A 13,392-nucleotide genomic window follows, 5' to 3' on the forward strand; every position below is an offset into this window, starting at 1 on the left:
TACTTAATAAAAAGAAGGGTTAATTAAGTAAATGATCCCTATAAATATTCAGAATTTTGTTTTTAGTCCCTACAAAATAAAATCACACTTTTTAGTCCCTATAAAATTTTCCATCAACATTTTTAGTCCCTATAAAATTTTTCCATTAGCATTTTTAGTCCCTAAAATGCTTAAGGAAAATGTCACAGGGACTAAAAAGTGTGATTTTATTTTGTAGGGACTAAAAACAAAACTGTGAATATTTATAGGGACTAAAAACTTAATTAACCCTAAAAAGAATATAATTTTTTATAATTTATATAACAATAATTGTTTTTTAATTAAAAAATAATAATAAAACAGATACAATAATTATTTTAAAATTTATAAAAGTGACAAATCATCACATAACTGGGGTCAGGGACTATTTCCAAAAACAAAAATTTTTGCAGGGACCAAAAACTATAAAAACAAATTGCAGGGACTAAAACCAAAACTGACCTATTTTTGCAGGGACCAAAAACTATAAAAAAAAATTGCAGGGACCAAAACCAAAACCGGCCTATTTTGCATGGACCAATACCATATTTTAGCCTAAGAAAAATCAGTTTGTGTTCATGTTTTTTTAGGAGAAAATGAACAGCCATGTTATTTTGTCTAGTAAATTCAACATGAGAGTTTTAATAAGAAGATAATATATCAAATGACAGGTAATTATAATTAATTGGGTCTTGTTAACCGGTGCCGCCGGGGCACTGGTTAAGAAATCCAAAAGTAGAAAAATTGTCTTGGAAATATAAACTGTTACTTTTGACTAACTAATTATTACACCACTTTTTATTAAAATCTTACTCCCTCCGTTTCAAAATGAGTGTCGTTTTAGGTGTTTACACACATATTAAGAAATGCAATGATTAAAAGAAAGAGAATAGTTATTTTACCAAATTATCCTTATTAACTATTGGTTAGTTTTAAAAGTAATATTTTGGAAGTAGTGTGCAGAGTATTAATTGAAGGGTACAATTGAAAAGAAAAAGTTATTATTGCATTGGAAACTGAAAGCGACACTCATTTTGAAACAAATTTTTTTGGCTAAAGCGACACTCATTTTGAAACGGAGGGAGTACCTCTTTTATCTGCTTAACCAATGCCCCGGGGGCCGAGGGCACTGGTTAACATTCTCCTAATTATAATTATAACAATAAAACCAAAATCAACAATGTCATAGTCAATCAAGCCACTTAATCCTCATCCATAATAATTTTAGTATCTAGCTCAAAGATAATATTCTTCGTATTGCGATCTTTCATATGCTTTATAACTAGAAGAAGGTCATAGGCCTCTCCAAACCTCACTTAAAGCAAAGTTTCGAACCTCAATCAACAAACCAAACTCATCTTAAATACATATATCAATGCCAACACAGTTGAGTTGCATGTTAAACAAAATTTCTATATTGCATTTGATAAAACTTATGATAAGTCTCAATCAATCATATCTTAAAGTGATTGGTTAAGACCGATCATAAGTTCACTCAACACATTATAATTTCCATTGCTAACAATGTGATCCGAGCTATCATCAAGTCCACTCAAATCTTTTGATCATTTCTACAAGGTCTTGCTATGAATAATAATAGAGAGTGAGTAAGAAAGAAACCACATAACCATGGAAATTATTAGTTTTCTTATTAGAAATTACAATGCATCAATCATTTAAAAAGTTTCACTTTTATAATAGAAATGACCTTTTCATTTTTTATTTCCTGGTCGATACTCCTAATCATTCATTGGCATCTGCTAAAAAAAAGATAGAGGTAGTTACTAGGGGTGTTCAAATCCAAACCGATCCAAAATAAAACCGCAAACCAATCCAAAAAAACCGAAAACCGCAAAAAACCGAATATTTTTGGATGTGTTTGGATGTTGTTTTGGAAAAACTGCTATGATCGGTTCGGATTTCGGATTGTCTTTTCAAAACCGAACCGAACCAAACCGAACCGCAAAAGTAAATTTTTATACTTATTTATGATTTTATTAGTATTATATATTGCATTAATATATTGCTTATTGGTATGTAATCTTATATATTGCATTAATTTAATCTATATTATTACCACTTCATCTATTTCAAATATAATCAATCATTTTCATTGTGTAATGTTAACTTTTTTAATAAATTTGTGTTATATTTTGTATCAAACCTATTATTTTATTGTGTATGAGTAATATTAATGTTAATAAAAAAAATTACATGTTACACTTTGGATATCCAAAAACCGATCCAAATTAAACCGCATATATTTGGATCGGATCGGTTCGGATTTTTTTAACATAATCATCCAAACCGAACCGAACCGCACGTGATTTTTATTTTGGATCGGTTGATTTTTTACCTCAAAACCGATCCAAACCGGACCGCGAACACCCCTAGTAGTTACTCTTTTTTCTCATCTGAATTATTGGATGTCAATCTTTTCTTTTTTTGGCTAAATCAATCTTACTTTTTCAGATTCCGTGTGTTTATTTTAATCTTTCAATAATATAAATTAAATGGCATTATTTCAATTTTTAGTAATATTGAAGTTAAAACATGTCCTTGATCACTTAATGAGTTGATTTATGCTTCTATTTCAAGTGTTGTGTTAGTTCAATGTCACATTAACATATGCATGTGTCAACTTGAATACTCTTTCGTGCAAGCACTATATTATGGAGCATCAACATCAACATAATATTGTAGTAATTGAGCTGGATCTAATGAAAAGCGATGAACAACTTAGGAAAAAGGAAAAAGACCCCACCAGAAAAGTTACGAGGGTAGTTAATTGAGAGAAACAGCTTTTCTTCATATTGAGGTGTGTAATTTTCACTCCAACTTTTTATTGGCAAATGGGGTAGGAGTGGGAGTAATCATACATGGGACGGTGCAAAAAGTGATAGTGCGTGCCATTACCAACTCAGCATTCAGTTTGCAACTGTCGAAGAGAACATGTTGGGGTGTTTTGTTTGCTACGTTGAATCTACAAACGCTTGTTCTTCTTAACTTCCATTTTCGTCTCTACGATTGGATCCTTTATTGACTAACAACAGATTTTGTTAAGGATCCAACGGTTGATGAGCACTTTCATTACCATGTCCAAAGACGTGCATCGGATAACTACCAACCGAGCATACAACATGTGAACATGGTTTAAGATTTGGGACAATCTTTGTCCCCTGTTGACCACCCTCCTTTTGGTTTTGGCAATGTGTCTAATTGTTTGATTAGATTATCCATCATCACTTTGGTAAAATCACGGTGACACCATAATACGGTTTATTTTCATGTTTGTGTCGCGTGTTTACCCAACTCTACAATTTTTCGCTTCGCACAAATCACACGTGAGGTTTCTAGAGACTTGAGAATTATTAGTGCATCAAGTTACAAAATATACGCTAAAGTGTAATTTTCGTTAAAATTATGGTAGCTTGCCTTGATTATGAAAATCTTACCGTCAATCAATCTAAATATTAAGTAGTAACACACTGACATAATCATCTTCTCAACCTAAGCACCGATGCAAGTTTGTCGCCCATGATTATCATGGCATTTTAAAATCATTGTGACACTATGACACGGTTTGTTTTCATGTCTATGTCGCATTTTCGTCTAACCCTTTGATTTCTCACTTCGCAAAGATCACGATTGAGGTTCCTAGGGACTTAAAAATTATTAGTGCATCAAGTTACAAATGTTAAAGCGTAGCTTTTGTTAAAATTATGTTAACCCGCCTTGATTATGAAAATATATCCATCGATCTAAATATTAAATAACACAGTAACATAATCATCTTCCCAACTTTCAAAAAAAATAAATAATCATCTTTCCAACTTAAGGCGAGATACAAGTTTGTTGCCCATGATTATCAACATGGCATTTTAAATTCAATGGATATAAAATAAAATGGGTAGACTTGCGCTCTCTTTAGATTCATCTACTCATCAGTCGTCGTGAGCTTAACTCAGTTGGTAGGGATAATGCATAATATATGCAAGGTCCGGGTTTCAAACTCCGGCCACCACCAAAAAAAATTCATCTACTCATCACAAAATATATACTAAATGTGTCATATCAATAATTACACTCAATTATAATCCACATTTACATCACAAAAATTTTACAAAATTTCACATATATGATATACTATAAACTAAACACGTACCATATTTTATATTTAATTTAGAGATTTTTTTTGTTAGTTACGCTCATTTAATTTTCAACTATTCTCCTTTACATGAATTTCACAAATCTTTTTTTAATAGACAAAATGGTAAAACAATTAAAAATCCACAAACACAAATGGAGAAACTGAGGTTTGAATCCAACATAGCAATTGCAGATTTGTGGACAAAATTAAACAATTCTAATCCTTCAAATTCGTTTGTCGATGTTTATTTTCTAAAAGGTATATTTAAACATCCAATATTCCTTTTCTTCAAAAAAAAATAAAAAAAAATCCAATATTCCTCTTTTGTCGCATTATAATTTCAAATGTGAAAAAAGTGGATTAAAGGTCGATGAAACTTGCACAATTACATATGTAAGTGATATGTTGAATATTTTGATTTTTTTTTTCCACATATGAGAGTTGTGCTTGAAATCAATCATACGTAGGTGTGAATTATTTTAACATGTATGTGAATTCAGTTTAAGTACATTTATCATGTAAACTCGTTTCAAATATGTTTATGCAACTTGATGTGAATCTAAGATGAACGTTGAAGAACAAAGATTTTTTTTTTTATCAATGGATTAAAATTTACAAACAATTTTTTCAAGAATAAACCTAAAAAATACAAATCATATAGAAATTAAAACTTACAAAAGCGGAATAGACTAAAAGATGCAACAGTGATGAATGATCGTCACTTATATATATATAAGGAACACAAGATCAAAAACGCAATTGCCACAAGAAATGGTTCAACTAGTAACCAATGAGTTCTTAGATATTAAACCAACTTAATTCATTTAGGCTTGCTAAAAATTACTACAAACACATTTAGTGGTTGTAAGACCATCCCAAATGGAAGAGGCTCCACTCATTGTAGCTTGGTATCTAACATGTATCCTTGTTAGAGGAAAAATGTGAATGAAGCTTCTGAAGGTTGAGAGTTTAATTAAGCATTTTCTATGTGGATTTTATAGTATTTTAATATTAAAATATTAATAATGATATAAAGTTATTGGTCGAACCTAGATTAAAGTAATTGAATGTTTATTATATACTATCATTAAATAGTTACAAATAAAAAGTTCACAAGTCAATCTCGTGCTCAATTGGTAAGGATATTGCATATTATATGCAGGGGTTAGGGTTCGAACCCCAGACACTCCACTTCCCCGCAATTAAATTGTGCGAGCTTTAGCCACTAGGCTACTTGACCAAAAAAAAAAAAGTTCACAAGTCATAACTCAAACTGACAAAAACTGTCGTTACGGCCAAAGTTTAAATATCAACATCTATACTTGTGAGCATGTGATTTTCAATGATTATTTATTATTTCATTTATGGACAAAAAGAAAGTATATGTGGAGTTACTTGCATATCGAAATCTAAATACTTTCACATGGTGTATATTTGGTTTCACTTCAAAAAAAACCAAAATTGATTTTGAAAATGTAGAATTTATTTGACTGTAGTGAAGTAGACTTATTTTTTTTTTTTTTTAACAAAGTAGCAGAGTAGACTTTAGGCTTAAATGGGTAATTAGTCCCCACACTTTCATCAATTTTTGGCATCGGTCCCTGCGCTTTTTTTTGTTTGGTTTAGGTCCCTGCAGTTTGTAAATAATTTGTTATTGGTCCCTCTGTTGATTCATTGTTAAAAAAAAAAATCAAAACTAACTGAGTGCCACGTGGCCCAATTATTTTCCGCCACGTGGCACAGTAAAGACAAAATTTTAAAATTATTAAAAGAATTCAAATAAAATAATTGTTTTGTAGTTATTAGTATTATTATTATTTAATTAAAAATAGAAAGAAAAAAAGTGAATACAATGAGAACTGAGAAGTAAAGAAGAAAGGGAACAGCGTGAATGAACATTTAGGAAAGGGGAAGAATGTATTTTAGGGTTCCAAATTGAACTGAAAATCCAAAAAACTTGGTCAATATTGAGATTAATAATCAATTTCAACATCCATCATCAAGTTTCAATTCTGTAGTAAATAATAATTCTGCAGATAAAAAAAGATGGGTAAGAACCAATATGAATATGTAGTGCAAAAACAGTCGCTTGAGAAGAAGATGAAATTTGAGATGGATTATGATTTGAAAGTGAAGAAGAAGTAGACATGATGTTTGTTAATGGTGGTGGTGATGAATTTTGGAGGATAAAATGGCTCACGGTTAATTTTTGATGAAGTAGATTTAGTTTAGTTTTTTTAATTAAATCTGAACATATATTATTTATATAAAAAGGAAATAATATAACAATGATTTTATTTGAATTCTTTAAGTTTTAAAATTTTGTTTTGCAAGATGCCACGTGGCATTAAATAATTGGGCCACGTGGCACTAAAATTAGTTTTGAGTTTTTTTTAACAGTTGACTAACAGAGGGACCAATAACAAATTATTTACAAACTGCAAGGACCTAAACCAAACAAAAAAAAGTGCAGGGACCAATGCCAAGAACTGATAAAAGTGCAGGGACTAATTACACATTTAAGCCTAGACTTTATTTATAGTTTTTGATTATAGAATTGATTTTCACATCTGAATTTTTAGTTTAATTTACTTTTACAAAGTAACATAAATCACCTTTAATCAAAATTACTTTTGACCAAAATAAAGTCTTATCAAAATAGATTATTCCCACCGCAGCAAAAAAAAAAAAAAAAACACGTTTAGAATTGTGCCGGTGAAACTAGTAATACGGTGTGTTTTGTAGTTGGAAATTCCAATCGAAGAAGAATGATGGTGAAAGGTATCCAGGTTCAGCTATGCGGATTTGTTACCCAACGCTGGACTCTTAAACCTCGAACTTCCATTTCAATTTCAATTTCATCACTCTCCCCAATTTCACATCCTAATCCTTCTCTCAAACTCCTTCCCACCCACACCACACCTCGCACCCCTCGATTCGCACCGTTTCGTGCTTCCTCATCGCTTCAATCTTCCGTAAGTTCTATCTCCCCAATAATTCTGTATTTATCAGATTTTCTTCCTTCCCAATTTTAAATTTTACGTTATTTTTGTTGTTGTTGACGAAATAGCATCAAATTTTAGGTCTATTTATTTATTATAGTTAATTATTGATGGTAATTAACAATGCAGGGAAATGTTCGTAGTATCAAGTTCTGTCAGTGGTGTGGTGGTTCAACGAAACACGATATACCTGATGGAGAAGAAAAATTGAGAGCTATATGTACACTTTGTGGCAGGATTGCTTATCAGAATCCCAAAATGGTAACTTCCTTACTTCCTACAATACCTTCCTTAGTCACTAATTAAGCATATAGGCTCAACACTATAGGTCAAGAAAATATATGACTTTAACCACTAAATGTAGGAAAGACTTTTTAAATGATCTAAAGTCTGGCTATTTTAGCTAAATGAGCTTTTTAATAAGAATGAGTCTAGCTTATTTAGTGTAAATAAGTATGATCCAGTTGATGCCTGATGGGCTGATATGGATTTTAGACAATGAGCGCCGGGCAGACAGTCTGACTCCGACTTATTTTTGTTTCTACTTGGTAGCCTTGGAAGAAATATATTACTCATTGCTGCACCATGAAATTGCTTTTGTTTGTTCTTTCATGTGTAGCATGTTAGAATATTTTACTGCTGATTTCGTAGTTTCTGCTTGCTAAAGGTTATACTCTTAAATTTGGATGAGGACTTCAGCATGCTATAATCAGTATAAAGATTAGTAGATTACTGTTATATTTATAAATTACTGTTTTTTCTATTATTCAATAATATTTTTCTTTTATGAAAAAAAATGAAATTATATGCAATTGAAGTCATCTCTAGCAGGATGTGGCTCCTGCTGTAAGTAGTTCAAGAGTCGAAGAGCACTGTGGATAAACCTATACTTCAACCCAAGATCTGAAAGATTTTTGTATGATTGGATTTGGCATACTATACAGTATACACAATACAACATATGTAAAATTAGTTTAGACACAATAATTGCTTGTTATTTTTAAATGTTATGGCTTTCGTTGGAATTTTAAAATGTATTAGAAGTGGAGATTGAGAAAAGGAAGAAGCAACCTAGTATTGCAAAGCTCCCATCGTGGCAAGGTCCATGGAAGAGTTGGAATCCATTGAGAAAAGGAAGCGTTTCAGCTTTAGGACCTTTTGTAGATAAAAATAATAATATTAGAGTGTGATGCATGAATATGATAGTTGATACTGAAATGGATGTCGATGTTAGGTATCCGCATATAACATGCTTTAAATTGGTCTGCCTGTCACTCTTGTCCTCTTTTCATAAGACACTCGATGATAAATGATAATGCAAAACAAATAAGGATCTGGAGGAGTATCATATGTTTTTGGATGTATGTATTCTCTGGTAGTTGTATACCGTTTGTCATATCATTTATTATTTTCATGCATTTTATACAAGATTATATGACTGATTACTTTGTTCTGAACATGGCATGATTTTGGCTGGCAAAGTAGGTAGTGGGTTGCCTCATTGAACACGATAACAAGGTCCTCCTTTGCAAGAGGAATATTCAACCATCTCACGGTCTTTGGTATGAATCAACGTTGCATTAAACTTCTTATTATCATTGTATCTGGTTAGATACAGATTAGGTTCCTTTCCAACAACTATTATATATAAATGCTAATAAATTTATCATAATGATGAATATTGCATCTCTTTTCATCAGTGAGCTATGTTAATTTCATATTTTGGTATCAACAAGGACGCTTCCCGCTGGTTATTTGGAAATTGGAGAGTCAGCTATGGAAGGTGCCGTAAGGGAAACAAGGGAGGAAGCAAATGCAGATGTAGAAGTAATTTCTCCCTTTGCTCAGTTGGATATTCCTTTAATTGGCCAAGTAAGGACTGGAAGAAACTTTGATTTATTTTCTATTGTTTTGTTTTTTTTATTGATTCTCTTGACTAGATTATTTACCTTGATTATCACATGTTTGTGGCAGACTTACATGATATTCTTAGCAAAGCTGAAGAAGCCCCATTTTTCACCTGGTCCAGAATCATCAGAATGCCAACTTTTTTCACTTGATGATATACCTTTTAATTCTCTGTCCTTTTCATCAATGGTGGTTACCTTGAGTTTGGTATGTTTCAGATATATGAACCCTGTCTTCTTTTGTGTTACCTACTCATATTGTGTCTGATGTTGTTTCTCATGGCCACAGTATATTGAGGATATGAAGGCTGGCAAGCCCAAATTTCATTATGGAACCATTAACAAAAGGTTTTTTTTTTGCTTTTCTTTTTCTTCCTACATACATGATATTTTCCCTTAATTTTATGTATGGTTCGGTTTGAGGGAAGGAAACTACGCCCTCTGCTCCTTATTTCTAAGAGACAATTAGAAAACTTCGTAGGTCATACATATAAAATATAAGAAATGTAGTACGCCTTTGAAGTGTATTAATTATTTAGGTTCCTTTTAAGGGTATACTTGGAAAAAGTTAGCATTGACAACTTTGATGTGTGTTTCATTTAGGACTGAAATCGATTAGCCTAATTAATGAGATACATCTCAACTAGTTGGATTTGGTTGGTTACTTGGCTCTTAAGTCATGACTGTCTGAGATCTAATTTGTCCTGGTATAAATGTTAGCAAAATGCGCATACTATATAAATTAGTTAGGAAAATAATAATACTGTTTTTATGTGTTTGGGCTAGCAGCTTTCACATTTTTTTCACAAATGCTGAATGATAAAATCAATGTGTTATCTTGTGAACATAATCCTGTAGTTTAGAAATGCTATTTGACTCCCAAAGAAAGTTTTTAGTAGCTTCGATGAATATTTCTGATACTTTGCTACCTAGACTTATGTTCTTACTCATTTTGGTTGGTTTTGTATTGGTATTTGTTGTTAGGCCGGGTACAAGTCCTTCTGATAGTCATGCCTACACACTGGATCATCACATGCACACATGAGCCATGATAAACAGGTCAGTTCCCGGTGCTATACTGCAATATTTATAAATTACAACGATAAGAATGAGCTAAATATAATCATATGCTTTTCTGTGGATTACAATGTATATAAAGCTACCATTCATTGTTACCCCTAAAGACCTGGAATAATTCGTCTAGCATGTTGCTTATTGATTGGCCTATAATACGCCTATTATCACGATCTTTCAAAACATTTTGCAGATTGCAGTAAAGTCTGGATATTTGAAGATTCTTATTAGAAGAATTTTAAATTCTGCTATCCTGAAGATTACTGTATCTTCTGCAAAGACCTGAGCATTGCTGGCTTAAATTTACCACTGTCAAAAGATAAAGAGACATGTTTCGATTCAGGAAACAACCTGAACACATTACTACATTAGGTCACATGTGTTTGATGCAATTTATTATGGCCAGCAAATTCCTCTAGGGTTCTTAGTTTGATAGGCTGTTGCAATTGTAGAAGTAAGACTGAGACTTGTGTGCGGCCTAATGGCATCGCCAAAATTGTAAACATGGTCATTCATCAATATAAATGAAATTCTTTTGTTTTGTTGTTGAATTTGTTTCTTATTTTTCGAAAACACGTGCATGGTAGCCTTCAATCTCTAGAATTTGTTTATAGAGCAAACCCGATTGGTTGGGGAGACTATACCTTGTTTGCTCAAAAAAATTTAGATAGAGATTAATCATTGTTAAACGGTGATGAATATTTCGGGATTATAAACATGGAAAAGGTCCACTTCTTATAATTTCAAGGTATTGAATGTACTTCTTTATATCTTGTTATCATTTTCCTTATAAAAAAAACGAAGGTAGGTTTGAAAGCTGTTTAGTGCAGTGACAAGAATGTGGCTGCCCACACTCAACAAAACAAGGTCACTAAAGTGATCTTTACTCAAACTTCTAGAACAGCTGGAATTCTAACTTCGCCTATTGCCGGTGGCATGGATTTAATTTTTGGAAAATACTGCTTTTTATTAAAGGTGATATAATACGAATAAAATTATTAAAATGATTTGACAATTTTCAATCATCTTATCATTACATTCGAACAAATAACCGTTCAAACAGTCTTATAGTTAAAAAACCTTTACTTGTATAAATTCGGATCTCACTCGTGTGACATTGCGGTAGGAATGTCACATGGCATTGTCCGCCACCACAATATGACATGTAGTTTTTTTTGTTTTCTTATCTCTCTTTTAGAGTGCTTTTTTGGTTTATTTTTTTCTTTATTTTAAAATGAGATTGTTATGTGTTACATTGGAGTTGGTCAATATCATACAACATTCAGGTCACAAAGGATCCCTATAAATTCTAAAATTTGCTTTTAGTAAAACGCACAAAAATAGGACTAGTTCATTTTTTAGTGCCTTACCCGAATTATGTTTTTGTACAATTGCCTTGCCCGATATTTATATCATGGAAAATTAGTTTTTGTACAATTGCCTTACCCGATATTTATATCATGGAAAATTAGTAAATCAAAAACAATGTAGATTACACTTTATAATTGTGTTATGAAATGCACAGGAAAGATATTTTATCACCTACCACAAAAAAAATATTTATCACCCAACATTAATGAGTTGAAGGGTGTAACCATCAGAAGAGAAATGATATTTTGACAACCACTTTTTGACAACTTTTCCTCTCATACTCACATGATATTGTTATCCTCTCTCTTCCTTTTTCTCTCTCCATTATTTTTGACCAATAAGAAATGGGAAAAACAAGGTTGTCAACAAAGTTATTATCAAATGGATGTCAAAATATCATTACTCCCATCAGAAATATAGGATTATATCATCATAGTTAACTCAGACGACCGTCGTGAGAAAATGACAATCCATATTCATCATATGGTTCCCAATTTAACAAAACATAAAACAAAAAATGATAATGCTAAAAGCATAAACAAAAAAACTTGATACAAACCATATGGAATGCAACGCACTACAAAGGAAACGTTATGTAACCGATGGTATTGAAATGTGCAGATTTCGTCACTATTATTATACTAGGAGGAGAGCAGACTCATTTGCAATATAACCGATGTGGGACTCATGCTGCCCAAATTTTTTATACTACAATACCCTTTGCAGTATAAGTATATTTCTCTATGTTAACTGAAGAAAATTTTATTCGGCTATTATTTTGTATAAAAAAAGTTTTACACTATTATTTATACACTCTCAAGTCTCGCCCTTAATTGAATAATGAAATTGTAAATCTGTGTTTGGAGCTGTAGTTGGTTGTCAGTCTATGAGAGACTGATGGGTGTAAAGCTACCAGTTACAGCTTCATGTGGATGACGGGTGAGACAACAAACTGAAATGGAAGCAAACACGTTGTTAGACCACATCCCCAATGGTAAGGTATCTTTCCCAAATCTAGTATTAGTACCATTTTTTATGAATGAGGATATATTTTGATCAACATATTGTCAAACATGAATAATAGTGCGCCAAATACCGGAGCAATTAGAAGTCGTTTGAACTATGGGTAGCGCACGAGGACCACAACCATATATCGCTTTCATAACACGAACCTAAAGCTTGTCTGAGTTGAAAACAGGCTATCAAGCCAACTTAAGAATATAAGATTGATCGAGAATGTGCATGTTTCTGAATTTGAGACCACCATCTTCTTTTGAAAGACAAACTTTATGCAAACCCAATCAGACGACACTTTCATTAATCAGTAGTAGAGTGTCCACGTGAAATTCCTAGATAACATCTCAACTTCATCACAAACTTGAAGAGAATATGACATGCTTTCGTAATGTAACTCAAAATGCTAGTAGTAAAAAAAAGTTTGAGCTAACGTACCATGACCCAGGAAAGAATGAGAGTTAGCTTTCCAACAAAATAATTTATGCCTGTCTTATTGAGGAGAAAATCAAATATACCTAAACCAAATTTGAACTAATCAAGTTTCTGACTATATATTAAATTAAACTTTAATTACTAATAATTATACCCCGGTCAATTTTATTTTTCTTTTGTAGATAGACAAAATGGTAAACATCATCTTTTTCTTTTGAAAGATAAAATAATGGTAAACGTCATAAAAAACTAAGATCTTCGAATTAAACCTCAATAAAAGAGTTATTCTTAACATTATCGCTATTGTCGGTTGAACTAAGGCTTCCGATCGAACCAACAAAGTTTCTAACTCAATGTTTTCAAACTAACTAATTCTCATATTTATGTAACAATCGTTTTCGGCTCTGTTTGGTAAAATTAG

General features: G+C 32.0%; 1 protein-coding gene and 1 non-coding gene across 3 annotated transcripts; one reads left to right on the plus strand and one right to left on the minus strand.

Moving 5' to 3' along the window:
- The first annotated feature begins 6,902 nt into the window (after nucleotides 1-6,902).
- NUDX23 (nudix hydrolase homolog 23) lies at nucleotides 6,903-10,702 on the plus strand. 2 transcript variants are annotated; one of them, XM_085722507.1, is made up of 8 exons: nucleotides 6,903-7,143; nucleotides 7,300-7,431; nucleotides 8,656-8,732; nucleotides 8,907-9,042; nucleotides 9,145-9,285; nucleotides 9,367-9,425; nucleotides 10,062-10,136; nucleotides 10,345-10,702. In XM_085722507.1, exons 1-7 carry the CDS (start codon nucleotides 6,937-6,939, stop codon nucleotides 10,120-10,122), a joined length of 813 nt encoding a protein of 270 aa, XP_085578633.1. In that variant the 5' UTR covers nucleotides 6,903-6,936; the 3' UTR covers nucleotides 10,123-10,136; nucleotides 10,345-10,702. The 2 variants fall into 2 exon arrangements, 1 of the variants encoding a protein (XP_085578633.1); XR_015017477.1 differs by lacking the exon at nucleotides 9,367-9,425.
- A 1,223-nt stretch (nucleotides 10,703-11,925) lies between these two features.
- Nucleotides 11,926-12,012, minus strand: LOC146909937 (small nucleolar RNA Z161/Z228). Its single transcript, XR_015021009.1, has one exon. It is a non-coding gene; the product is annotated as a small nucleolar RNA Z161/Z228 (small nucleolar RNA).
- Nucleotides 12,013-13,392: the final 1,380 nt, after the last annotated feature.

The sequence above is a fragment of the Medicago sativa genome, chromosome 7, assembly GCF_051527215.1.
Source record: "Medicago sativa cultivar Bolivia chromosome 7, Bolivia_mono, whole genome shotgun sequence".
NCBI lineage: Eukaryota > Viridiplantae > Streptophyta > Magnoliopsida > Fabales > Fabaceae > Medicago > Medicago sativa.